Source organism: Sarcophilus harrisii, chromosome 5, assembly GCF_902635505.1.
Source record: "Sarcophilus harrisii chromosome 5, mSarHar1.11, whole genome shotgun sequence".
Taxonomy (NCBI): domain Eukaryota; kingdom Metazoa; phylum Chordata; class Mammalia; order Dasyuromorphia; family Dasyuridae; genus Sarcophilus; species Sarcophilus harrisii.
This window is the reverse complement of record NC_045430.1, coordinates 279,466,840-279,493,525: the sequence shown is the minus strand read 5'-3', so window position 1 is coordinate 279,493,525 and position 26,686 is coordinate 279,466,840. Positions and strand designations below refer to the sequence as shown.

General features: G+C 42.9%; 1 protein-coding gene across 3 annotated transcripts in view; it reads right to left on the bottom strand.

Annotated features, from left to right (window-relative positions):
* Positions 1-26,211, bottom strand: part of SNX13 (sorting nexin 13) — a 102,096-nt gene extending 75,885 nt beyond the window's left edge. For all 3 annotated transcript variants that reach the window (XM_031940679.1, XM_031940680.1, XM_031940681.1), the window contains exon 1: positions 26,000-26,211. In XM_031940679.1, the coding sequence (XP_031796539.1) occupies positions 26,000-26,011 (12 nt within the window). In that variant the 5' untranslated portion in view covers positions 26,012-26,211. The remainder of the gene's footprint in view (positions 1-25,999) is intronic.
* Positions 26,212-26,686: the final 475 nt, after the last annotated feature.

Genomic DNA, 26,686 nt, shown 5'->3' with positions numbered 1-26,686 from the left:
ATATATTCCTTCCAGATGAACTTTAAGGGCTTTCAAAATTTTAATTAGGAAAATTTTTTAACATACAAAACATTGGTTCTATATGTATCCTATGAACAAATAAGTTTACTTCTCCGTAATTTCCTCTCTGAAATCCAGCAGACGCAAAGACAAACAAACAAAAACACAATGCTAAAGCCTTATTTTTCTTGGTTGTCCAGACCCAGGGAGCTTGAGGTACCCTCATGTGTTGATACTAACACTAACAATTGTTCTGCAAAACCTCAAACTACCAGTCTTTAAAGAGTTACTGAATTTTAATGCACAATATTTAACTCTAAGAATAAAATTCAAGGGAGCCCCTACATGGCCAGGCTGACTCCCAGGCTCGCCCCAGAGAAGGCTTTTGCCATCTGCTCAGCACTGACTGAGCCCTTCCCTCCCTCCTCCCCCTTCTGCTTCTCCCCTTTTACACTTGACAACACCTACTTTTCTCCCCTCTCACACAGGTTCTCAAACCTCCAGGAGGGCAGAGACTCCTTAGTTAGTTTGGAGATCAATTGCTCTAGGTTTGTAGCCCCACAGCGGGCGCTGAATGCTGAGCAGAAGGGCTGCATTTAGGGTTAGGGACATCCACCCACCCCAGCTCCTTGCTCCTTCCCGCTCCCAACCAGGGAGGTCCCAGCCACTTCTGGAACTGCAGAAGAGTGGCTCTGAGCTCCCCCTCCTGGCTGTACTCCCTCTCCCCCCTGCCCCCCCACGCTCCCCTGCCTCCTGGCTGTCATAGCAGGGCAGAAGGCAGGCCTCCTCCAGCCCTCCACCATGGTTTCCCCCCATAATGTCCCCCCTCCAGTACCAGCCCCCTCGATGCCCCTTGCTGCCATCACTCCCAGAGGAAGCTGCCCCGGACCTCTCCTGGCCTTTCCCTCCTCAGCCTGTATGTTGGAGGTGGAGGCTTGGGCAGCGATTCTCTGGCTTTTCCTTGGAGCCCTGCTCCTGCCCAGCCTCCGGCTCCCACCTAATCTCCGGCCCCACAGACATCCCAAGAAGGGGGACCGGCCTGAAGAACGACTCAGAGAGGCCATGAGACTGTCCTCAAGTATCCGAAGAACTGTACTGTGAAAGAAGGACTAGGAGTCTTGCTCGGTTTGATCAAAGAGGGCAGAACCACGAGAAGTGGATAAAAGCTGCCAAGAGTCAAATTTGGAACTAACCTGAGGAAAGGATTCTTGATCCCTAGGGGGACCGGTGCCTTTGGGGAATGAGGTTCCACCTGGCTTGGGGGGGAGCCCTCCGCTGCTGTAGAGGTTGTTTTCTTCAACTATGGGGTGGACCTTCCAACTGTAAAATGCTGTGTCTGAGATACACCACCCATATGACCTTTATGCAAAACAATTTCTCTGAGCCTCTGTTTTTTTATCATAAAATGAAAGACTTCAACTAGGTAAATTCTAGTACCTTCCAATTCTAAACCTATGGACTTTATTATGTCTTATAAGGGCAACTTTAGTATCTCTACATAAAAGATGATGTTTTTTAAAAAGCTGCCTAAATTTTCTGAGGAAAAAACCCCACATGAAAAAAATCTCTAAGTCACTTTTGATCAGAGAAGCGTAAATTCAAACAACTCCCAAGGTACCACCTTATACCCATGGATTTGATGAAATGACAAGGAAAATGAAGAGAACTGGAGAAGCGGCAGGAAAATAGGTACACTAATGTATTGTTGGTGGAATTGAACTGGTCCACTCATTCTGAAAATCAATTGAAATGATGCCCCTGAAACACTATTAAAGTGTGCATTCCAGCAAACTTAGGTCTGTAGTAGAACTATAAAAATCCAGAAAATTGCAAAGTGAGAAAAGGCCCATCAAGTGAACAATGGATAAACAAGCTATGCTATATGAGTATGAAGAACTATACAGAGAAGAAGAGACAGGACAGACAGAAGCTAGCAGAACCCAGTGAAACTGTTTCAGGGACTGGAGAGATCTGTTAATGTTTTAAGTGGATAAGAAAGGTGATCCTTCATCAAAGGGCAAGCTACAAGCCACCTCCTCCTCTCCAGCAGAGAAGGGAAGGGGTGAAGAGAACTCAAGCTGAATCACTTCAATTTGGGCAGTTAGCTCAAAAGGCAAAGTGCTTATCTCAGAAGGAGATGGGGAAAGAGTGGCAAAGGACACTTCAGTAACAGACACTAGGGGAAGGGACTCAAAGGAGTAAAAGCACTAGCACACAGCACTGGGAAGCAAAGGAGATTAGACAACATAAATGTATCATAAGCCTCATCAAACAAAGTCTTGTGACTTTATCACTGTTCTAACAGAAGAGGAATGATGGATTTAATCCAGAGATAGGGTAAGAAAAGGGATAAAGAGCAATAAAACAAAAGGATCTCTTCCCACACCTCTTACCCTTACCTCCCATCTACCATACCAAAAAAAAAAAAAAAAAAAAAAAAAAAAAAACTGCACCAAAATTAACTGGCTAATTCCACTTAACATGAAAAACTTCTCTAGATAAAATGAAAATTTTCCTTCTTGGTGAAGGAAAGTTAACTCTTCTATGGTGGTGGATTATTAAGGACATGAAGAGTTTCTTCCAAAATCACTACTAGATTTTGCTGTTGCACAGCATGGACTCACACCAAGACTTTATTTAACTTAACCTGGGCAAAGGTCAGTTCCAACCCATAACCTTGTCTTCCCCCCAGTTTAATAAGAAACTTCCTGTATGAGCTCTTTACTGCCGTTCAGTACACATGCACACAAATATAAACATGTTAAGGAAATAGAACAGCAGAATAGCAAGTCGGGAACTTCCTCCTCTCCTCACTTATTTACCAGTTATGAGGCAATAAGCAAATTCCTCAGTGCCCGAGGACCTTAAATTTCTCACCCAGAAAGGGACAAGAACAGTACTTCTTCCAGACATTTCAGAGCAAGCTGTCTGGAAAGCTCAGAGCACCAAAAGTGCCACCTGAGATGCACCATCTTGGCCAGAGAAAGCATAGTTTGGAATACACCGGAATAGAATAAGACTATTTAGCTAACCTAGACAGAACCAAGAAGCATGCTGACCTTGAACCCAGGAAGCTGCCTCTGGCATCTGTTAATTGTATGACCATGGCTAAGTCACTGAGGCTCAATTTCCTAACCTGTAAAGTGGAAATTATGAAATCTACAGGGTAGCTGTGAATCTCAAAGTAGAATTTAGTTCAAACTCTCTGCAAACCCTGAAGCATGGGATAAGTCAGTATAATTGCATGTTTTTCTTCAACAAAAAGGTATTCAAAGGCTTTATTTATATAATCCAATATTCTTTTAACTGTAAATACATCTTTAGATACCCAAACTGTTTCTAATTGTTGCTGCTCAATGTTGATGCTCAGAAATGTGCCTCCAAATGCCAAGGTTTTCAATAAAGTTCTACCACATCTTCCCAACAGGAGAATTCCCTGATCACGCCGTCATGGACCACGGCATTCCACACCCTCCAACCTGCCCATGCCAGGTGCTGGCCTGGGGGGGAGGAACAGCAAACACAGAGACTGACACCCAGCTGGCCTCTAAGCCATCTACCTTCCCACCCGTGCCTGATGATCGCTCTCCATCCAAAGAGTGTCTCCCCAGGATCCATTCTCTGCACCTTTGTTCCCATTCTTTCCTGGGCCGGGGGACCCTCGATCTCTTCCTGGGCCACTGCAGCTCCCTTCACATGTGGGCTGTGCCACAGGATAAGGGATCATGACTCTGACCATTTGAAGAAGGATCTCAGTTCTCCCTTTGAATTGGTGACACTGTGTTCTTCTTAGGGACATACTGGAGCAGGCACTCTGGTCATTGTCCACAGCCCTGGGCCCTGGCTGGGGCTGACTAGGGTGGGTTGAGATGGAATAAAGTTTGGACTTGCTAATTAAAGCAAATGATAAGACCTGGAATGCTGTCCCAACAATCAGGCACTACTGGCTTCTCCTGCTTTCTCTTTCCTTCTCCATGTGCCTCAGGCCCCAGGACTCAGCAGCCTCAGGTCATCCAAAGTCAGTGACAAAGACAGAAACAACCTAATGGGGAAAGAATGGCTCCGGATGTTCCAAGGACACAATTTCTGCTGACCCTGGGATACAGATTCCTCGTGGGCAAATTCCATTGATTATGTCATGTTGGAAAAACTCTGAGTGACTTGGCAGAAAACAGACCCCCACCCCACCCTTCCTCAGGAGTAACTTGTGAGAGAAAAACATACTCAGAAAACCCAAAAAGAGAGAGACACTGAGGGACCTCCTATGTGCCCTGGGACAAGGTCACATCGACCCTGCTTTCTTCCCTCAAACCATAGAGTCCTTTCTCCCCACATAGAGCCTCCCAGAGGAGACTGTTCTTTTGTCAATCTTCTCTGAGGTACTGACATTCACAGTCTACCTGATGAAATGTCATTTTTCAATCCCACAAAACACAGTATGGGAAGGACACACACAATAAGGAGATTTTCTGCCTTAGAGTACTTCAAGCCAAAGGACTTGGGTCTCCCATTTAGACCACCCTGTATTTGATTTAACAGCCCTAAAATCTCACTCTCTCACTCCTCAGTAAGCTCTCTAGACTTGAGGAGATCCTCTATCTTGCAGCTTCAATTTCCTCAACTATAACAATGAAGGGATTTTTACATGATAATTTATAAAACTCCTTCCTCCTAAGCCTAAAATTCTAAGACTTTGGGGGTTCTAAGCCTCCCATACTCCTCCAGAAGGGAGAAAAAAAAGTTTAGAAGAGCGAGATTGTGGTAGACAGGTAATACTGATGTACTAATTTTGTATCTAGAGGAATAATACTTTCTTTGGGAAGAGCTTTTGTATGACTCACTCTAAGCTGACGGTGAGACTCCTTTGTCTCATTCTCCATCCAATATTAACATGACAGTTATTTCTATGGGCTCTGAGTGCTTTAGGTGAAGGTCTCAGGTCGGGCTCACGGCAGCAGCCTAGCACACTGGATATTCCCAGCCTTACTGTACAAATATGGGAACTGACGCTCACACAGCATGACTTGTCCATGGCCACCCTTATTCCCCCACAATTCCCCTACCCCTGAAGAGTCAGAAGCTGGATTTAAACTCAGCAGGTCCTCCTTCGCATCTGAACCCAACACTAAAACCAGACCACTCTATTACTTCCTCAAAGCCTAATATTTTCAACAATGCAGACAACCTCAGTCTACAACACCCACCATGTCAGAAAAATGACCAAACCCTTTGAAGTAGCGTCCGCAAAGTGATGACCTCTCGATCAGAAGAATTTCCCTTGCCTTCCCATCCCCTCGCTAAAACATGGCATTTCCCTTTCCTTCCCCAGATGCTTCCTTAAGCCTGGCAAGAATGTCAGGGGTTCTATCCAAGGTCTCGAAAGAATCAGTCTGATTTTTCTGTGAGAAGTAGATGAACCTTGTCATTTGTGGCCTCAGGAAAACCCCTATCAATCTCCTCAGTGCAATGGAACGCTGCTCTACAGTCAGTGTGAGAACCACAAGAGGAACTGAGGAAGAAGAAATTTCTTTTAGCTCTGATCCATTATTACCTGCAATAAAATGCTCAGAACACCTCACCAAACCTACTAATGTGCTTGCTTCAGAGTCAAGACCATGGTGAAAATTAAGAGTTCAGGGCAAATGTTTTGGATTTCAGATCGGAGGGCCTTAGTTTGAATCCCAGTTCTGAAGCTTACAAGACCTCAATCTCCTCGCCCCCCGCCCCTGCCCCCGAGAACATTTCTGGGCCTCAGTTTCCAGAGCAGGTTATTCTAGATGAATCTTTCCCATCCTCCTTGTGTTAGCACATTCTGTTCTGCAGCAATCAGAGCAGAGGGAATTTCCAGGTCAGAAGCGAGACATGGTGGCAATGAAAAGGTAAGCAGGGAAGCCACTGCTGGGGCATGGCAATGATCCAATCTAGAGATGTAAACACCTAGACTTACACGTCAGCAAGCTTTGCAAACTCCTTAATGCACTGCCTTCTGCCCACCAGGTGCTTCTCAGGTACAGAAAAAGCTGAACCAATAGCTTGTGCAGAAGTGCAACTACCACAAGGGATTTTGTTTCCATCAAGAAAACAGAGATCTAACCAAATGATGTGCAAACTTTAGAGCACAACTTTGTCTTTAAGTTAAGCACTGCCTGCCTATGGGTTTGTCAAATTATCATTGGTTATTGATTGCTTCAGTAAGCATTGCAGAGAAGTCAAGAAAATAACATTTTTCATCAACACTGGTTGAGCCATAAAAGATTACAAAATTTCACTTTGAAAAGCCCGTATCAACAGAAAATAAAGATGGTTAAAATTGTCTCACTGTGAAGTCCACAAATACCAAAAAATAACTCCTTGAAAGTACAAAAATCCTGTTATTGCTCTTTCTTCTTTGGAGATTTTTTTGCATTTATATATATATATATATATATATATATATATATATATATATATATATATACACACATACATACATACATACAGTAGCAGCATGCTATGTAGAAAGAAGGCTATATCTGCAATTTAAAAGAACTTGGATTTCAATTTAGTTTCTTATCAGTGGCAAATCACTTTTTATCTACTTCTTAAATGGGAAGAATATAAGTATTAACCTATAGGAACAATCTCACAGGGCTGTGGTGAGAATCACAAGGGAATGCCAGATAATAATGGTAATGGTAGTAGCAGTAGTAGTAGCAGCAGCAGCACCAGCAGCAGTAATAGTAATTGTAGAGTAGTATTTAATGTATTTTCTTAAAAAAAAAAAGAAAAAAAAAACTTCTCATATTACACAACGCAAAAATTTTAATGTAAAGTCAAAGCAGCTATATTTTACCAAAATTACTTTACAGTTAAAGTACATAGAAATAGTATGCTTATATTATTTCAAGGTCTCCCTTTTTAAAAAGCTGACCTTTAACTCAGTTTGCTTTTGTCAAGTCAGCATGTTATCTTCAAACCATTTGAAACTATAATCAACTTGCAAAACAAAGTTATCAGTAAGAAAAAGATAAGAGCATCACTGCATTGCCCAAGTTTCAAAAAAATCAATCAAGATTATTTATCTTCTACTTTGTAACAAGTGTTATCTATGCAAGGCAATATACTCCCCTAAAAACTATCTACTTTCAGATCTATAAGATCATTGTCATAAATTATAGGAATTTTATAAAGTAAAACTGTTTTTAAGTAGAAAAAAATTAAAGGGAAAAAACCAAACCCTCAAGTTAAACAAATATACTGGAAACATTTCCTACTAAATATGGCCATCTGACCATGGTACCTCTCCCCTCTTTTCCCCCATTCAGTGAACTCCAGTGGCTCCCTTCTGCCTCTAGAATCAAATACAAAATCTTGTTTGGCATTCCAAGTCCTTCATAACCCAGGCTCGCCATTTCCCTTTCAGTCTTCCCATCCCTTGTTCCCCATACATGACACTGACCTCCTGGCTGGTCCTGGCATTTTATCTGACTGTCTTCCATGCCTGGAACAAACCCCTCCCTATCTTCACGCCCTGACTCCTTTCAAATCCCAACTAAAATCTACCTGATGCATTTGTTTGCATGTTGTTTCCCTCAATAAACCATGAGCTCCTTAAGGGCAAGGGCTGTCTTTTCCCTCTTTTTTTTATCTTTAGTGTTTACTTATGCCTGCCACATAGAAGATACTTAATAACTTTACTGTCAGACTAAATGCATACTTATTATTCTACAGCCTCTGATTTAGGTGATACAAGACAAATGAGGGGTGAGGGAAATTGGCTTCATAATATCTATACAGAAATGGGTTCCCAAATGAATTAATAATATAAAGGCTATTTCGGAAGAAACATTTAAACAAGGTAAGGTTACCTATTTTCAAGCACTTCGATAAAAATTAATGTGCTAATTAAAATAAGAACAAATAGAATAATGAAAAACACAAAATTGTTCTTGGACATGTACAGATTCCCTTTCTTTCTGTAGTGTTGGTGGTACTGAGGCAGCTAGGTGACACCGTGGAGAGAGCACTGGCTCAAAAGTTAAGAAGACCCAAGTGCAAATCCAGCCTCAGACTAAGTAGCTGTTATCCAAGCAAGTTAGTTAACCTCTGTTGCCTCAGTTGTCTCAACTGCAAAATGGGGATGACAATAATAGTACCCACCGCTAGGGATATTGAGAGGATCAAATGAGATAATATTTGTAAAGCATTTATCACAGTGCCTGACACGTAGGAGGTAGGTCTTTAATAAATGCTTGTTCTTTTCCTGCCACGTGGCAGTGTCCAAAATTGGGGCAAAAAGTACAAAGACCAATTTTCAAACAGTGACCATTTACTGCTACTCTACATGTGAGATGCATGTGCAATTAACAGTGAGAGGACAGACATATCACTGCCAGCTGAATCATATCAATCTTTACATGTACTACATATGGCTTTACTATCATTATACTAAGCACTGAACCAACAAGCAAATAAATCAGTCCCTCACCTCAAGAAGCTTCCATTCCCACAGTGAAAACAGCACATGTAGGGAAATGGTAACCAAGCAGGAGCACTTTGGACAGGGAAGCTAGAAGTGCTGGTTTCTATAGTCACAAGACAACTGAATAACATGTTCTTTTCCAAAAATGTCTCACAGATGTTCCTTGGAGAGACAAAGAAAAGAGCCAACCCAGCAGGTGCATGCACTCTTAGAAGCTACAAGAAAAGGTATTTCATTGGATTCATTAAAAATGAATATTTACAAAGAGACCACCATGAAAACTGCAGTTTACACTGAGGATAAAATGGTTAAGAAATTCCATGAGGAACTTGATTCTACTCTTCAAATCGAAAGGTGGGAAATAGTGAGGTTGCTAAGAAATATATGGTTCAGGAAAAAGAAGTAAGAAAAGTCAAAGACCTGAAGATTAGATGGAAGCCTCACATTCTCTATCAGAGGGACTTAAGCTCAAGGTTGGTCTGTGAACAGAATTTTTGTTTTTTGGGGGGTTGGGGTCTTCTGACAACTTTATTTCAATATAATTGGCTTTCTTCATAATCCTATGTATTTTATTTTATGCATTGTAAACTCAGGGTTCTGAGAAGGGGCCAGAAGCTCACCAGACTGCTGTCAGAGGGGTTCAGGCCACAAAAAGGGAAGAGATCTTTTTGTCTCACATGATTTTGACCTTCAACAAAATAACTGAAAATCACTGTGCACAAAGAGCCCCAACACCCATAAAGTATAAAAGAGACATGAGTTTTGACAGCCTAAAGAAGAAGAATTGCTTTTTTTTTTTTTTTTTTTTTTGGGGGGGGGGGTCTACCCTAGTGTCTATTCATGGCAAGTAGGAAGATCCATTGAGTTGGGCCAAGTCCTAGCTCTGCCTCTTAGGGCTTGTAATGCATTGGCCACGTCATTTCCCTTCTCAAATTCTTCCTTCCTAATTTGTAAAATGATAGATTAAATGATCTTGAGATCCTTTCCAGCTCTAAATTTAGGATAAGATGTCATAAATAAAATAAAAATTTATTAAAAACTATAAGAAGAATTAGAAAGTAGAATGTACTATAAGTAGAACTAAAAAGATTAAAAACTGAATTATTTAAAATAAGTAATTGAAATTTTTCTTTAAAAAATGAAAAATTGACAACAGAACAGATGCTAACACTGACTATAACATTATCCAAATTTAACCAATTTAAATAAACTACTCCAACAAGGAGACCAAAATAGGCCAGAAAGCACCTTGGACAGCAACCATCTGATTTAATTGCAAAAAGAGACTGACCAAAGAGGTTAGCACATAAACTCATCTGTTAAATCTTTAAAAAAGGATGATGGACAATTATGAGCAATACTCAATTTTGGGAAAATTCTAGAACAGACCATTAAAGAGATAACTAGTGAACATTTAAAACGGAAACGATGCAAAGAACCAAAGTGTCTTTATCAAGAACAAATCCTGACAAACTAAACTTGTTTTTTTGACAAGATTACTAAGCCTGTAGACAAAGACAACGTCATATAGTCACCTAGATTTCTGCCAAGTTTCTGCCAAAGCATCTCATACTATTTTCATGAAGAAGACTGAGATATACAGAGTAGACAAAACTCGATGTATTCACAACTATTTAGATCAATGTCAATGTGGAAGGGGATCTATGCTTTGCCTTTCTTGCTTACTTTTTATCAGGGACTTGGATAAAGTAATAGAGGGCATGTTCATCACATTTGTCAATGACATCAAACTGGGAAAAATAGCTAACAGGCTGGATAATGGAATCAGGATCCAAAAGTATCTTGGCAGATTAAAACACAGGGCTGAACCAAATGAAATAGAATTTAATAATAATAAATAAAAGTGCTAACGCACTCCCCCCCACCCAAAAAAAAATCCATTGCACACCTATAAGTTAGAGGTACAGAAACGCAACAACTTTTTTTTTTCTTTAGTATTTTATTTTCCCCCAACTATAAGTAAAATCAATTTTTAACATTTAAAAAAAAAATTTTTGACTTTTTGTGTTTCAAATTCTCTCTCCCTCCTCCATCCCACCAGGAAGTTGCTATAAGTTATATGTATATAGATGTATGCATACATACATATATATATATATATATATATATATATATGTACAATTATGTTAAACAATTTCCTTATTAGTCATTTTGTGGGGGGAAGGAAGAAGAAAGGAAGGAAGGGAGAGAGAGGGGAAGAAAAAAAAAGAGGGAGAAAGAGAAAGAGGAAGGAAAGAAGGGAGGGAAGGAAGGAAGAAAGAACAGCAAGAAAGGAGGGAAGGAGGCTAAAAACAGAGCAGAGTGTCAAGATAAGCCTGCAGTTTTACTGAACAAGAAACATCCTTATAAAGCTAACAAATGAACTATTACTATTAATAAATATTCTCTGGATCTAGCTCTTCAATCATTTCCAAATTCACCTAACAATATGAATGTCCATCTTACATCTCTGTCTTTGCCACAAAAAGAGTATTCATCTAACTAACAAGCACCAATTTAATAATAGTAGTGAGTACAGTACTAAAAGTTAGCATTTGCATATTTTGTTATCTAAAAACAGTTGGTCTCCTTGCTACTTTCATCTTTTAAAAAATACATTTATCGTTAATTCCCTAAATCTCTCTGCTTTAGGCAGGGAGAGCAGCCCCAGCATTTGTCCAGACCACTGGAATTGCCCATCACAATATATCATACCAGCCTTGCCAACTATTTCCCCTTTCTATAAAAGGGGTCTACAATATTTATCAGTGACTACATTGCTGCTTTTTAAAAAAATTATTATCTATTCAAATGCTTCTTACCAAATCTGCCCTTCTTGACACTCCGCTCCCCTCTCTACTACTTGACATAAATTGTTTTCTTCAAGGTCACCAAGTTTACCAGTTTGCCAAATTCATTGGGCTTCTTTCTAACCTTTCTGCAATTCTCTGTGGAATTCTCTCTGGAAAAGACCAAATCTCTTCTAGGCATGCCGTCAAAGACAGGCAAATGAAGCAATGTCCAATCCTAATTCTCCCCATTTATCACAACTGTCATGAGTTCAAACGATTACTACTGTCCCATCACATAAGTCACTGTATCTAAAGTGGTTAAAGTTTTTTCAAGCTAAATTAAATAAATTACAAAACTTTAATCATGGCAGATCTATTTCTTTGGTGAAAGAACATGTGTTTCAATTATCTATTAACTTAATATACTATAATTATGCAAAAGTGTTGCTTGCTTTTTAGAATCCAGTTCTCATTTCTACAGCAAATTATCGGATTTACAAGTTTACATTAGTTTGCTAAAAATTATGTATCGCAAAAAACTAATTACTAAGCTCTTCCTTCAATTGCTATGCCTGTTGTTCACCTGTACAACAGCTCTTGAGATCTGTAATTATGACACTGATAAAAGACTTTTAAGCAGTTGCTTATATTTAAAGTAATTGGCCTTCTGATAGGAAATGCTCAAAATTTCAAGTTCTGCCTAGTACCTGCTTTGTACCACTCCGCTGAGAAGCAAAAAGAGCTGGAAAACAGATTCTGGATTCTGATGCCTGTAATTGGGCCTGGAACAAGAGGAAGAGACTATTAAAGTGGGAACCACACATGGGAACCTCCCAGGAAACCCAAGATGAGCCGCTTCATTAAGCTGAGGCCTCAATTCCTTGCCCTGACAAATAAGGACATAGGACTAATGCCCAGTTGTCTAAGGTTCCTACCAGCCCTGATATGGCAAGAAGCCATCCCACTGCATGTGGGGCCTTTAGCAGAAGAAAAAGGGAGAGAGAGTAAAGAAACACTAAGCAATGTTCCCAGACATAGCAAAGGTCACAGAGGAGCTGCTTGTGGCTCCAGCTCCCTCCCAGCACTGTGGGAGGGAAAAGGGGGAAAATAAGAGAGGGAGGGAAGGAAATGATTCAGGACCTCCCTCACATTTCTAATCCAGAAGGATCCCTCCCAGGACTCTTCTTAAGCAAGGTAAGTAGAGATCCCAGGTTGAGAACCACTGTTCTAGAGAGCTGTGGCTGGCTCAGACACCACTTGCTTCTTTGCACACAATGAGCACAAAATAAGTGCTCTTTTTACTGACTGATCTAACTGTCCTGTCCCAGGTCCCCATGGCAAATCCAGGTGGGCTCTCATGCTATCCCATCCCACCTCCCTCTCTAGTGGGCCTCAGACACACAGCCCTGATACAGGGCCCTCCAGGAGCCAAACTCTACAGGGTACCAGATGGGATGGACCAGTCCTTTCTACAAAGAGCTGAGCCCCAGGACTCCACTGACCCTATCTGGGACTAGAGGTTTGACCTGGGCCTCCACCCCAGGAACAAAGAACCCGGGGCCCTCTCCATTCTCCTGGGGCTGCAGTGAGCCCTGGGTGGGAGGAGAGGGAAGATCTCACTCATGTATAACCAGTTTGATGGTTTGGGCTGGGCATACTCTCTCGGAGCTCCTGGCCTGGGGCCCGACCTTTTCACTGAGCTCTTAAGGCTGCCCCCCTAAACTCCCAGTTCTCTTGGTAACAAAGTGTCCTTCATATTCACCCTCCGTCTCCTCCCTGTTAGAGATGTATCTGTACGTATTCATGTTTTATACTTATGTGTGCACAGAGTGTTTCCCTCTCAAACAGCAAATATACTCGGAAAGCAGTATTTCACTTCTGTCTGAATGCTCAGCACATAACAGAAATGGTAAGAACAGGATGGGGAGTGACTCAATTCCCGCATAAACTGGACTGAAGGGAGACAGAGTGGCCCGAAGGCGCCAGTCTCACACCCTCTGTGACAGCTGTCACTGTCCAGTGGCCGGCCAGGTAGGATGCCCGTGATGACTCGAGATGCAAGACGCGACCATGCACTCCCCACCCCCTGCTTTCTGGCCTTCAAGGCCCAATTCCATGGGAGTAGGGGATGGCTACCATCCTAACTCACTGCATCTATCTATATCCTCAGCTCCTAACAGCACCTACTATACAGCAGGCACAAATTAAATACTTAATGAACTGAAATGGTGTTAGAAAAGTGATTAGGTTCTACAGCTCTATTAGAAATGTACACTATTTTGAAAATTATGGATGAAATCCTTTGAAGTTGGCCTGGGAAACTACCAGTTACAGTAACACTGTTCCTCTGGGGAAACTGTCCAAACAGCTTATTGAGGTCCAAAATTCTAGAGCCAGCTCCAAACACAAAGGTCCATCAGAAGGTGCTCAGCTGGGATCTGTTCTGAATCTTCCCCATCAGATTTCCCAAACATGATTTTACAGGTGGTCGTGTGGACCCGGACAGAGGAGCAACCATGGGCAGGAAGATGAGAAATTCAAGCCTTCAAGGCATCCACAGAAGCTAGGTGACCATGGAGAAGTGGGCTCTTCACCTCCTGGCAAAGCCTGAAGACTATAAATCACAGGGGAGCAGCCATCTTCTGATGAGGCCATGAATTTCCTTCATGTCTGACATCCCAGCTTGGGCACCCCAAACAGCTTTCCTGTCCAACTCCCCACCCCCACTTCTCCACAAGCTCCTTCACTGCCCCTTCTATTAGGCAAGACAGCCAGAGAGTCCCAACAACAACTTCCTGTCCCCTGGAGACCATAAGAAATCCAAGAGAACAGCATATAGAGATCAAAAAGAGTCCTCCCTTTATCCTGTTTCCCACACTGAAAACAGAAGAAAGAACTAGGGTTGCCAGGAACCCTTGTCCTTTCCAAGTCACAGCCCGATTATCCGGCAGCAACCCTGCCAACAAACAGGAGTGCTTCAGCAGCTTGCCCTTTTCTTCCTTCTGCAATCAAAGCTTCATGGTCTCATGTGGTAACTCAAGAGGTGGCACCAAGTGAGCAAAACTTTCCTCTTCAAATTTTTCCCCGGGTGGTCTCTTCTAATTTCCCTTGCTCTGACTTCTAAATTTCACTGTTTACTTCCTGACTTTCAAACTGAAATCTAAACCTAAGCACAGAAGTCCCTTTAAAAGAAAATATATGTGTAAGGCAACCAAGATTCAGAATTAAAGAGAAGAGACAATCACATTGATAAACAAGTTTTAAATTCATTCAAGGGAACACAAAGATGAAAAATAATTTCAAAGATAATATCTAAATTCTGAAAATAACATTTTACAAATTTATAGCAATGACAAAAAAAAAGTATTTTTCAGCTCATCAAGGTACATGATGAAGTATGACAGGAAAGGGATGGCATGTAAATGTAAGACTGCACCAATGTAGTCTATCAGACTTCAACTTGAATATTTAAAAACGTAGCTCCTAGAGGCCTTTGGTGTTAGGTAAAGGGACTCTATTTCCAATTCTTCTATTCACTTTTCAGAGAATACTGCTATTTGTACTTTTTTTCTCTTTATAGAGAAAGATTACTTGGCTTTCTTTTCCTTTCTAGGCAATTTCTTCTCATTACTCCTCTGTCTCTGCTTTCTAATTTCTCCCAATTCCTCTCCTGTATAGTTTCAGCTGGTGAAAAAGAGTCCTATTCCCTAGTATCAAACACAAGCGTTTTTAGTGAGAGCTATTGAGAAATGATACACTATCTCAATGACAAAACTAAATAAAAACACATGGTAACAACACAGTATCAAGTTACATATAAACACCCGAATGATGCCAGAGTAAGACACTCTTATCTCCCAAGATATCAGAGAAATGTATTAGACCATACTTGAGTGGAAGTGTCATACCTAAATTCTGCAAAACAAACACTATAAGATTAAGTCAATTGACTAGTCATTGTTACTGTATTTAACAAATGATATAATTTACCACATTAAAGCTTAAACTTATGGCCAAAGCCATTCTACAAAGATAACCAACAATCTTCCCCTCCTGCCCCGAAGTCTATACTATATTCCTGGGACTACAATGTGCTCATACTCTTAACAGGGAAGACAACAGAGTAACTTAACACTATCCCTGAACTTTAAAAGTGCACACAATAAAAACTATGTCACTCCCGGCCATGTGACAAACCAGAAGCCAAATTCCAAGGTGATCTGACATTTTAGAAGCCAATCAACAAACAAATCAATCAACAAACACTAATCTGTGTCCCAGTGGAAAGAAAGCTAACCTTAGAGGAAAGTCAAGCTGGGTTCAGTTCAGTTCCCTCTGATACAGGTTGGATGGGGAGGCTGGAATAGCCCCCCCACCACCTCTAAGACCATAAGCTGACTAAATGATTTAGATACAAAAACTGATACCTTAAGCACATTAGGAGAGCAAGTAAAACATCACCTGTCAGATATAAAAATTAGGGAAGAGTATATGGCCAAACTATATAAAGGTTCATGGGAAATAAAATGGGTAATTTACATAAAATTAAAAAGGTTTAGCACAAACAAAAACAATGCAGCCACCATTTGAAAGAAAGCTAGAAACTAGGGAGAAAAACTTTATAGAATTTCTCTGATAAAGATTTGATTCTCAACTACATAGGAAATTCAGTTAAATGGATAAAAATATGAGCCATTTCCCAACTGATCAAGGGTTCAAAGGATAAGAATATCCAGTTTGGGAAAATATTTTTACATTCAAAGGTTCTGATAAAGGCCTTATTTCCAAAATATGTAGAGAACTGACTCAAATTTATAAGAAATCAAGCCATTCTCCAATTAATAAATGGTCAAAGGATATGAACAGACAATTTTCAAATGAAGAAATTGAAACAATTTCTAGTCATATGAACAGATACTCCAAGTCATTATTAATAAGAGAAATGCAAATTAAGACAACTCTGAAATACCACTACATACCTCTCAGATTGGCTAAAATAACAGAAAAAGATAATGACGGATGATGGAAGGGGTGTGGGAAAACTGGGACACTGATACATTGTTGGTAGAATTGTGAATGGATCCAACCATTCTGGAGAGCAATTTAGAACTATACTCAAAAAATTATCAAATTGTGCATACCCTTTGCTCCAGCAGTGTTACTACTGGGCTTATATCACAAAGAGATCTTAAAGATGGGAAAGGGACCCGTATGTGCAAAAATATTTATGGCAGCCCTCTTTGTAGTGGCAAGAAACAGGAAACTGAGCGGCTGCCCACCAATTGGAGAATGGCTGAATAAACTGTGGTATATGAATGTTATGGAATACTATTGTTCTGTAAGAAATGGTCAGCAGGATGATTTCAGGGAGGCTTAGAGAGACTTCATGAACTGATGCTAAGTGAAATAAGCAGGAGATCATTATAAGTGGCAATAACAAGATTATACAATGATCAACTCTGATGGATGTGACTCTCTTCAACAATGAGATGATTCAAACCAGTTCCAATTGTTCAGTAATGAGAATAATCAGAGAGAGAACACTGGGAAATGAGTGTGGACCACAACACAGCATTTCCACTCTTCCTGTTATTGTTTGCTTGCATTTTTGTTTTCCTCTCAGGTTTTTTTTTCTTTCTTTCTAGATCCAATTTTCCTTATGCAACAAGATAACTGTATAAATATGTATACATGTATTGGATTTAACATATACTTTAACATATTTAACATGTATTGGACTACCTGCCACCTAGAGGAGGGGGGGAAGGAGGGGAAAAGCTGGAATGGAAGATTGTGCAAGGGTCAATGTTGAAAAATTACCCATGCATATGTTTTGTAAATAAAAAGTTACAATAAGGAAAAAAAATATCCAGTTTCAGAAGAAAGCAAATGTATTAATAAACATGAAAAAATGTTCTAAAACACTATTGATTAGAGAAATGCAAATTAAAATAACACTGAAGTACCACCTCACACCGACTAGACAGACTAACACGACAGAAAAAGAAAATGGCAAATGCTGGAGGGGATATTGAAGAACTGGAACATTCACCTGCTGTTGATGGGGTTGTGAACTGTTCCAACCATTCTAGAGAACAATTTGGAACTATGTCCAAGGGGTGATAAAATTGTGCATACCCTTTGACCCAACAATACCACCACTAGAACTGTATCCCTAAGAGATTAAAGAAAAAAAGACCTGTTTGTACAAAAATATTTATAACAGATCTTTTGCAGTCGGAATTGGACTTGAGGAGATACTCATCATTTGGGGAATGGCTGAACAAGTTATAGCTTATAATTGTAATGGAATACTACTGTACTATAATGACAAGCAGACAGATTTCAGAATAAGCTGGGGGAAATGAAGAACTAAGTGAACAGAACCAGGAGAAATTATATAGAGTAACAGCAACAGTGTAATCAACTGTGAAAGAATTACATTAATCAATACAATGAACCACAACAATTCCAAAGGACTCGTGATCAAAAATAATCTGCACTGAGTGCAGATTAAAGCATATTTTTTCCTAATTTATTTTTCTTGCCTTTTTTGGCAACATGGAAATGTTTTGTAAGACTTCACATTTGTAATGGGTAGCATTCTGCTTGAAGGGACAGAGGGAAAGGGAATTTAAAATTAAAATAAAAACGAAGTATAAAATAAACTTTGAAAAAGACTTTTTAAAAAGACTATAATTTATACAGCAGGTGCACTGGTGGAGGAAATCCCTTCACCAGGACTTATTTAAAGCAAGAAATCATAGGGTTAGACAAAAAAAAAAAAAAAAAAAAAAAAGTATGGTAGTCACAGTGGAAAGACAAAAATGTAAGAATCCCTATCCCAAGGAACTGAAAGAAAATTGTTGTTTCTTCTTTGTACAGGAAGAGAACTATGACATCAGGAACATGATGTCATGACTTTTAAGTGAACTGGATTTAAGCAAAACAGGGCTGTGCAAAGTCACCAACCTCACTCTCTCCTCCGGAGCCATCTGGGTCCACTGGCAAGATAAAGACTTAGATGCAGTGGGAGCTCTTGGCCTTTTTAATTTAAGGTCTTCCCCAGGTCTCAGTTTGACTATGGAAATATCCATTCAGTGATTAAAGCTAGGTAATAAAAGATGAAAAGAATGGTCTCTTTTATCAGATAAGATAGACAGATAGACAGACAGATAGATTAAAAAAACAAATAGATAGATTTAGCCAGATAAACAGCCAGCAAACAGATAATGTGGAAGAGAGCAGGATATGAAAAAAATTCAGAGTTGAAGGCAGGAGAAGCAGAAAAGGCTCCAGGAAGAAGATAAAGGTTGAGTTGGGCCTTACAGGAAGCTAGGGATTCTAAGATGTTGAGGTAAGGAAGGCCTGTGTCATCAACAAGGCTGACACCATATAGAGACATTGGGATGGGACACAATGCCGTATGTGAGAAACACAGGTCGGTTTGACTGGACCAAGAGCAAATGAATGAGCATAAAACCTTTCTGGAGAGATAGGTTGGGAACTAGGTTATCAAAGGGCTTTAAAGATCACAAAGAGCAGTTTGTTTTAGATCGGTCCTAGATTTGGAAGAAAAAGTGGTGTTATTAGACAGAGGCACAATATAGTCAGTCAGACCATGCTTTGGGAATATCACTTTGGCACGTGATTAAAAGGCAAAACACCCATGGGTTTTCCAACAGGCCCAAACCAAATCAAAGTTCAGAGCCGAGTTTCTCTAAGGGTCTGAGCAGAAAAAAACTTGATTTTAAAATTTCCTTGACCAGAACTAATCAGGAAAGGAGCAATGATTAAGGTCAGTTAACTCCCTGAAAGCATAGTAATTACAATAATTACATCCCAAGGATATAACCTACTTTTTTTTATTTATTTGTTTGTTTTTTGCTGAGCCAACTGGGGTTAAGTGATTTGCCCAGGGTCACACAGATAGGAAGTATTAAGTATATGAGACCACATTAGAACTCAGGTCCTCCTGACCTCAGGGCTGGTACTCTATCCACCTAGCGGCCCCCAGGATATGATATACTTTATATAAAAAAATAAACAAGTCTCTCACTCTGAATTTCTAGGGAGTGGGGAGTAGGGAAGGGGGAAAGAAAGAATGATAAATTTTGAATAAAGAAATAAATTTCAGCCTCATAGAAGCTAATTCTATTCAGGTCTGTACAAGCCTAAACAAGAATGCTCTGGAGGACTGGAGACATGTTCAGCAAACGTTCATCCAACCTCTGATTTCAGATTTCTAGTAAAGGAAGAACACACTTCCCAAGGAAGTCCATTCCACTGGGGACAAGCTCTGATAGTTGTTAAGTGGCTTTTGGTTTGGGGGATTTTGTTTGTTTTTCTCCGAAATCCTGCCTAAACCAGGCTCTTCTACATCCCACTCTGCTAGGGTTGATCAGTCAGTGACCTCCTCCCCACCCTCACTCCCAAGGCTTCCTTTTCCCATGAATGGGCTCACTGCAATGGCTTCCAGGCAAATGGAAGAAGGCAGATAAGACACTGCAGCTGTGATCCCAGGAAACCACAGGCCTCTAGCTGGGGAAGGAGGAAACTAGATGATGCCTGACAGGGAGAGAGAGCATGATGCAAAAGTAGTTCACTGAGTGTCCCTGGTCAGGATGGATGTTCCATCAAATAGAGAATGGTTGAAAGAACTGCAATATATGAAAGCAATACAATTTTATTGTGCCATAAATGAATAAAGATTTGAGAAATATGGAGAGAATTACATGAAATGACAGAGACCATAGTCCAGCAGAACCAGGAGAAATGTATATGGTGAACACAATAATGCAAGAGGCAACTCTGAAGGGGGTGAAGGGAGTCTGAAGCAGGAACCAATCATGATTTCAAAAAGATCATGAATAAAACACCTTCCATCTCTTGCAGAGGAGCAATGGACGAGAAGCTGAGAACCAGATTTGTTGATGGTTATACATAGCCTGGTTATACATTGCTGTAAATTGAGAATTATTCTAAAAGAAATTGATAAGTCTAGACATGGAAAAAAAAAAAAGTCATAATGTTATAGCCAATAAAATTGATTGCTTTAAGTGTAAAAGATCTTTAACACATTTAGGTAATCGTATAGATCTTTAATATTAAAATTTCAATAAAACAATTCAAAAATTTTAATTTTAAAAAGTAAATATTTATGGGGAAAAATACAGCCAAATTGGGAAACCTAATAAAGGAGGCGTACCCGCAATGTTTGGCCTAAGTTCTCATTGGGCCTCTTGTCATCAACCCCTTGTACACGCCTGAGGTCAAGGTTTATGCTTCAGAGCCCTCACACCAGACAGATATCCCTAGAACTTGGAAAGTAAACAAAAATGAAGGTTGGAATCAGCTCAACCAGCCCACAAGTAATCACTGTGCACCTACTTCGCATACAGTGCTATGGGCCAGGAACTAAGCTAAGCACCAGGGCATAAAAGACAAAAAAGAAACAGCTCCTGCCCCCAAGGAATTTCTATTCCACTGGGTGAGATAATATAGGCATCTAGTTTACACAACACCAGGACCTGGGGGGATCAGGAAGAACCTCAGAGCTGAGTGTTGGAGGAAAGGAGAGCCGGTTCCATGGGGCAGCTAGGTGGCACAGTGGAGAGAGTACCAGCCCTGAAGTCAGTAGGACCTGAGTTCAAATCCTAGCTGTGTGACCCACGGCAAGTCACTTAACCCCAATTGCCTGTGAGAGAGAGAGAGAGAGAGAGAGAGAGAGAAAGAGAGAGAGAGAGAGAGAGAGCGCGAGCAAGAGTGAGCGCACGCGCTGGTTCCATCTTTGTATATAGTGCATGTATAGACACAGACATCATTCTACATAGGAACAGTAAGCAGCTTTCACTATCACAGAAACCAAATCATGCATGTATATTTAGTCTAATGTAGGTATCAGTCTCCAATTCCCAAGTTATCTTGTCTGTAACTCCTACCTTCAAATGAATTCATTTCAACAAATAAGTGCCTGCCCTGTGGGAGGCACCAAAGACAAAACTGAAAGCTGTTTTTTCCCCTCTGCCCTGCCTTCTCTGCCATGACTCTCATCCAGCCCTTGCAGATGTGGCTTCCCGTATTCCAAAAGCGCACTGAGGCAGGGGGACTCAGAACCATTCTATCCATGTTACAGATATTGGAGCCAAAGTCCCCCCAAACCCATCCCGACCCCAGGGACAGCTTCCTTGGCCCTGAGACCACATCCCTTTAAGGACACATTTCTGGTGCCTCGGGATCACTAGATGACTTCTGAGAAGCCAAAAGGAGATGACTATTGGTAATCCTTTCTAGCTTTCCCTTTTATATAAAGCACAAAAACTAGAGGTCAAGGAGTGGGCTTCTCTCCAAAAGGCCGCCACTTTCCTGCTTCTTTGTTCCTCCTGTTATACAAGTCTGACTCCTGCCTTAAAAAGACAAGAGCGAATCCTTCCTCACCTGAACTGAGCTCTGACGTCTCTGATCTCTCCCCACATTTTTTTTTTCAGTGTCAAAAAGTCTCTAAGTTTCCAAAGGTGGCCAAGATCAGCTTGACAAACCCAATTACTCCACCTCAGTCACAGAGCTTCTGTTCTATATATGAAGCTCATGACACTTAGGCCAAGTGCCATTAGCCTACTGCAAATGAGCAGAACCACCTGTGGATACCTGCACAGAAATCATTCTTTATCCTTTTTTTAATTTCTAAAAATTTATAGAAGCCAAACATTCTTTCTTACTAACTTCCCAATGACTGTTGTGGGAACCTCTCACCCCGCCCCCTCAACATCCAATCAGACGTCAACTCCTGTCACGTTCACCCTCAAAATATCTTCATAATAAAAATACAGGACTGTCATGGTCAACCATATGAAACTACATGGAGCATGGATGGGGTGGGGAGAGATTTGAGGCAGGGAGATCAATCAGAAGCTCCATAGTCAGTATTCACCAGTCCCTGAACTGAGGTGGAAGCTGGTGAGTGGAGAGAACAGGCCACTGAGAGAGATGTTGTGGAGAACTCTAAGACACAAGATGAAAAAGGGAGATGATGAGTTCCCTTTTGGCCATGAGTCTGAAATGCCTGAGATTTCTCCATGCCCAAAAAGCAACTGGTGGCATGGAAATAAAAGCCAGAGTATAGTGCCTGGGGCTGGAAATCAGCTCTCCCCTCTTCTCCACCACTAATCTCTTATCACACATTCTCATTAAGCTGTGAGTCTGTATACAGACCACCAAATAACTGACTTACAAATTTCGGGATGCAGTATGAGGAGAGGAGACATACCAATGAGCTGCTGAGAATCCCTCAATTCGTTCAACTGAACTGAGAAGCAATTGAAAATTCGACCAGAGAAGGCACAAAACTGTACCTCCCCTTTAGTACTCAGCACAGTGCCAGGCACACAGCAGGTGCTCAAAGAACACTTGTTGGCTTGACTTGAACTCCTACATCACTACTGCTATACATATACTCTGAAGAGATCAAACACAGAAGGAAAAGTGTCAGCTAAATGAAACTATGGCTAGAAGAAGTTTTTGCTTTAGGAAAAAAACTAAAAACAAAGTTGCTGCTTCTCCATTAGGGTACCTAGAGGGTTCTGGAGGTGAAAGTGAGGCAAGTGACCTTGCATAGCCCTCTCTCATTTAAATCCAATTCATTTTCCTGTCATGGCCACGATCCTCTTAGAGAACGAAGAACAAACAACAACAAAGCAGTTCCACTCCGCAAACTGTGGTAAATGATGGCACGTCAAAATCATTGGTCATAAGAAAAAACAAATATTCAAAATTTAAAGAAACTTGGGAAGATTTTATCTGAACGGATTCTAGACAAAGTAAGCAGAACCACATGAACAACACACCCCACATGATCAGGAAAATGGTGAACAACACTGTCTGCTTAATGGTAGGTCCAGCACTGAGTTCAAAGAAAAATAAATCTCACTCCACTTTTTTAAGTGGTGGCAGGCTACGAGCACAAAGGGAAGCCATGTCATCCCACAGAGCAAGCAAATGGGTCAGTCTATTGGGCTTAATTTGTTACAAGGAATGCTTCTAGTGGGAAGAAAAGAATACTGGGATAAAAAAAAAAAAAAGGAAGTATAAAGAGAAACATTAAAAAAAAGCATTTGTAAACAAGGGACTAAATAAGGTCCTAATTCAGAAGTAGAGCTCAGCCCCAGTGGCACACGGATGGTCTTGAAGAGGGGATTAGCTGGCAACGTTGCAAAGCAGTATGAATTGTTTCATTCCTGGTTTTATGGCTCTAAGACCTAGTGCAGTACTCGACACACAGTATGTGCTTAATACCTGCTGGTTTGCAAACCAGCAAACCCTGAATCTATTGATAGCGGTCTTCCCATGGCAATTAGGTGACAACATATAAGAATGAAAGATTTGGAGTCACAAAGATCTGAGTTCAAATTCAGCCTCAGACAGTTGCTAGCCATGTGATCCTGGGTAAGTTACTTCACCACTGTCTGCCTCAATTTCCTGATCTGTAAAATGGAGGTTAAAAAAATGCCATCTACCTGACAGGATAATTGTGAGGACCAAATGAGTTAATATATGTCAAGTCCTTTGCATAGCTTAAAGAATGCTAATAGCACAGAAATGCCATTATTTTTTCAGTGTAGCTACATCATCCTGAACGAGTGTCAGCCTCAAGACCATGATTCTTCATTTAAAAAAGAACAGGAATGATCTCTAGGGTTCTCTGTAGCTCTAATGACCCATGTGAATACTAAAGTGACCAGACTATCCCATTTCTGAATCACTCTGAATAAATAAAAGCTTAGGAAAGAGAACATTTTCCATAGTGTTTCCATGCAACCTGTCAACGATGTTTTTATCAAAAAAGTTAAGAGTAACATTTACCCAACATTCCAAGTGGGAAAAAAAAAAAAAAGGAAAATTAGCAAAGATGAAGTGAAAGCAGAAGGGAAAGTTCTCTTGCCCTTGTGGAAAGATTTTAAAGTGTATTAACTATGAAGTAGCTAAATCTCGACTAGTTGGAATAAAAATAATTAAAAAGTTTTGTTTTGTTTTTAATCCAATAAATGACAGATCTGAAAGAGCCTCCCATCACTATCTCATTTTCACAGTTGCTAAATTCTGCATCCTGGTTTCCTCAGCTGAGAAATTTCCCCTTTCAGTTTGACTTCATCCAGTCCCTGTTAGGCTTTGCTTGTGTCTGCCCACTGCTGGAGCGGCTAAATTTGCTGTGACCGAGGACAAGGCCGCTTTATCTCCTTCTCTCGCCACACAGAGCATGATGCATCAGTGTTGCTGGCCTCCCCACCTTGGTACAAAAGCAATCACAAATAACATCCTGTACCGGCGATAACCAAGGGCAAGCAAGAGACACGCATGGAACAATGACCGAGGGGGGAAAGAGCAGAACCTTGTGATCCCAGTTTCATTATTGCACAGTTGCAAGTATCACAGGTCAAGTCCGACCCATCCAAACACGGCATGAGCCTAAGGGAGGGGTGAGGGGAAGCCACAGGGCCAGAGCTACATCTCTACCTTCAAACTCACTCCCACATCAGCCACTCGAGGAAACTTGCCCATAAGTCAGGTCTGTAAGTGTGCCGAGTGTTTTGCCAGGTGATAGCAAAGGTCTTTATGACTAAGTGCAACACAGGAGCGATGCTCCTCCAGCCCCAATGTCGTTAGAACGATTTAGCCCAGCTCTATTTTTAGAAAGTAATGGCAGAAGGGCAGGCTTCAAAGCAGAAGCAGGTAAACTGGAAACAGGCTTGGGAAGGCTCCCGAGGAGAATGTGACCAGGGAGGCGGGACAGCGGCGCCGGCGGGCAGGCTCACGGGACTCCTCCATCGGTGCCCACGCAGCCGCGCCGGGCACACTTCGGCGCTCCCAACTTCCCAGCAGCGGTCGTCCTTACACGCTGCGTCTCGGGGGGAAGCGGACCCCCTCCTCACCCCCGCTCGCCCAAGACGAGCCCCTGCCCCCGAGGCGGCCCGAGGCTAGGGAGGCGTCCTGGGAGCCCGCGGGGACGGGCGGGCGGGCTCAGACCCCAACAAGCTCTTCAAGGCCCTTTTCCGCGCCCCCCAGCTCCCCCCCCCCCCCGCCATCGCTGCCGCTGCGCAGCCCCGGCCGAGCCCTCGGTCCCGCGGGCACCAGTCCGGCGCGCCCTGGGGCGGGAAGGCCGGGACTCTGGCCAAGGGGCCTGAATCCGGGTCTCCGGGGGCGCCCCCTGCCCCCCCCCCCCTCACGAGCAGCAAGGGCCGCCCGGACGCCCGCCCCCCTTGTCCGCGGGAGCCCCCGGGGACCAGAGTCCCGAGCAAGGGCCCTGCCTCAGTCTGCCCGTCCGCAAGCAGGGGCCGCGCTGCCACGGCTCAGAAGCAGCGCGAGGCCTGGGTCCCAGTCCGCCCTCGGACCCGGAGCCTCGGGGCAGCCCGGGCGCAGCCTCTCCGGCAGAGGCCCGAATCTGCCCGGGGCCGCGCCTCAGCCGGGTGACCTTGGGCCGGTCACTGCCCTGCCCCGGGGCCCGCGGGACCTGGGTTCCAATCCCGCCGCGCCCCCTCCCCCCCGGCCGGGAGGGCCTCAGCCTCCCCCTTCCGCGCACGGCCTGTCCGGCCGGAGGCGCGGGGGGGCCGAGGCCCTGCGCCGGGAGGGCCTGAGTGCCGGCCGCCCGCTGGGGGCTGCCCGCGCCGGGGGCGGGGGCGCGGGCAGCTGCGGGGCCGGGCCGGGCGGGCGGGGGAGAGGCCGGGAGGCCGGGCAGGGACGGGCCGCCGCTTACCTCTGTTAACATTACTAAACCCCAGGAAGCGCGCTCGCCCCTAGCCCCGCCGCATGGCCACGGCCGCCGCCGCTCGTCCCGCTGCGCCCCGGGCCCGGGCGGCGGCTTCACTCGGTTCCGCGGGCGGCCCCCGCTCCGGCTCCTCGGCACGGCCGCGCCGCCATCTTGGGGAGCGACGTCCGCGGCCCCGCACGGCGTGCGCGCCCATTGGCCGGCCGGGGCCGACGGCGTCACGTGGGGCGGGTCGCCATGGCGCCGGCGGGGGGCGGGGCGGGGGGCGGGGCAAGGAGAGACGGGGCGGGGCGGGGAGCGAGGCGGAGGGAGGGAGGGAGGGAGGGAGGGAGGGAGGGAAGGGGAAAGGCAGGGGGAAGGAGGGAAGAAAGCAGGAGAGGAGAGGAAGCGCGAGAGAAAAGTGCAGCCCTGGGACAAACCCGGGGTATCACAATCGGGCATCAGTCTCTGCTTTATCCCCGAGTGTTCACGATAATAAAAAAGCCCAACATTTGCATAACGTATAATCAGTGGCCCTGGGGGCCCGGGCTGCCTTTGTGCCCATTTCACAGATAGGAACACTGAGCCCGGGCCCGGCCTCCCGGACCGCCTGGCTGCCCTCAATAGAAGCTAATTACAGGGACATGGCTACGATGCTCTGTAGCCCTCGCAAGTCCTTCTCAGCACAGCCGGGAT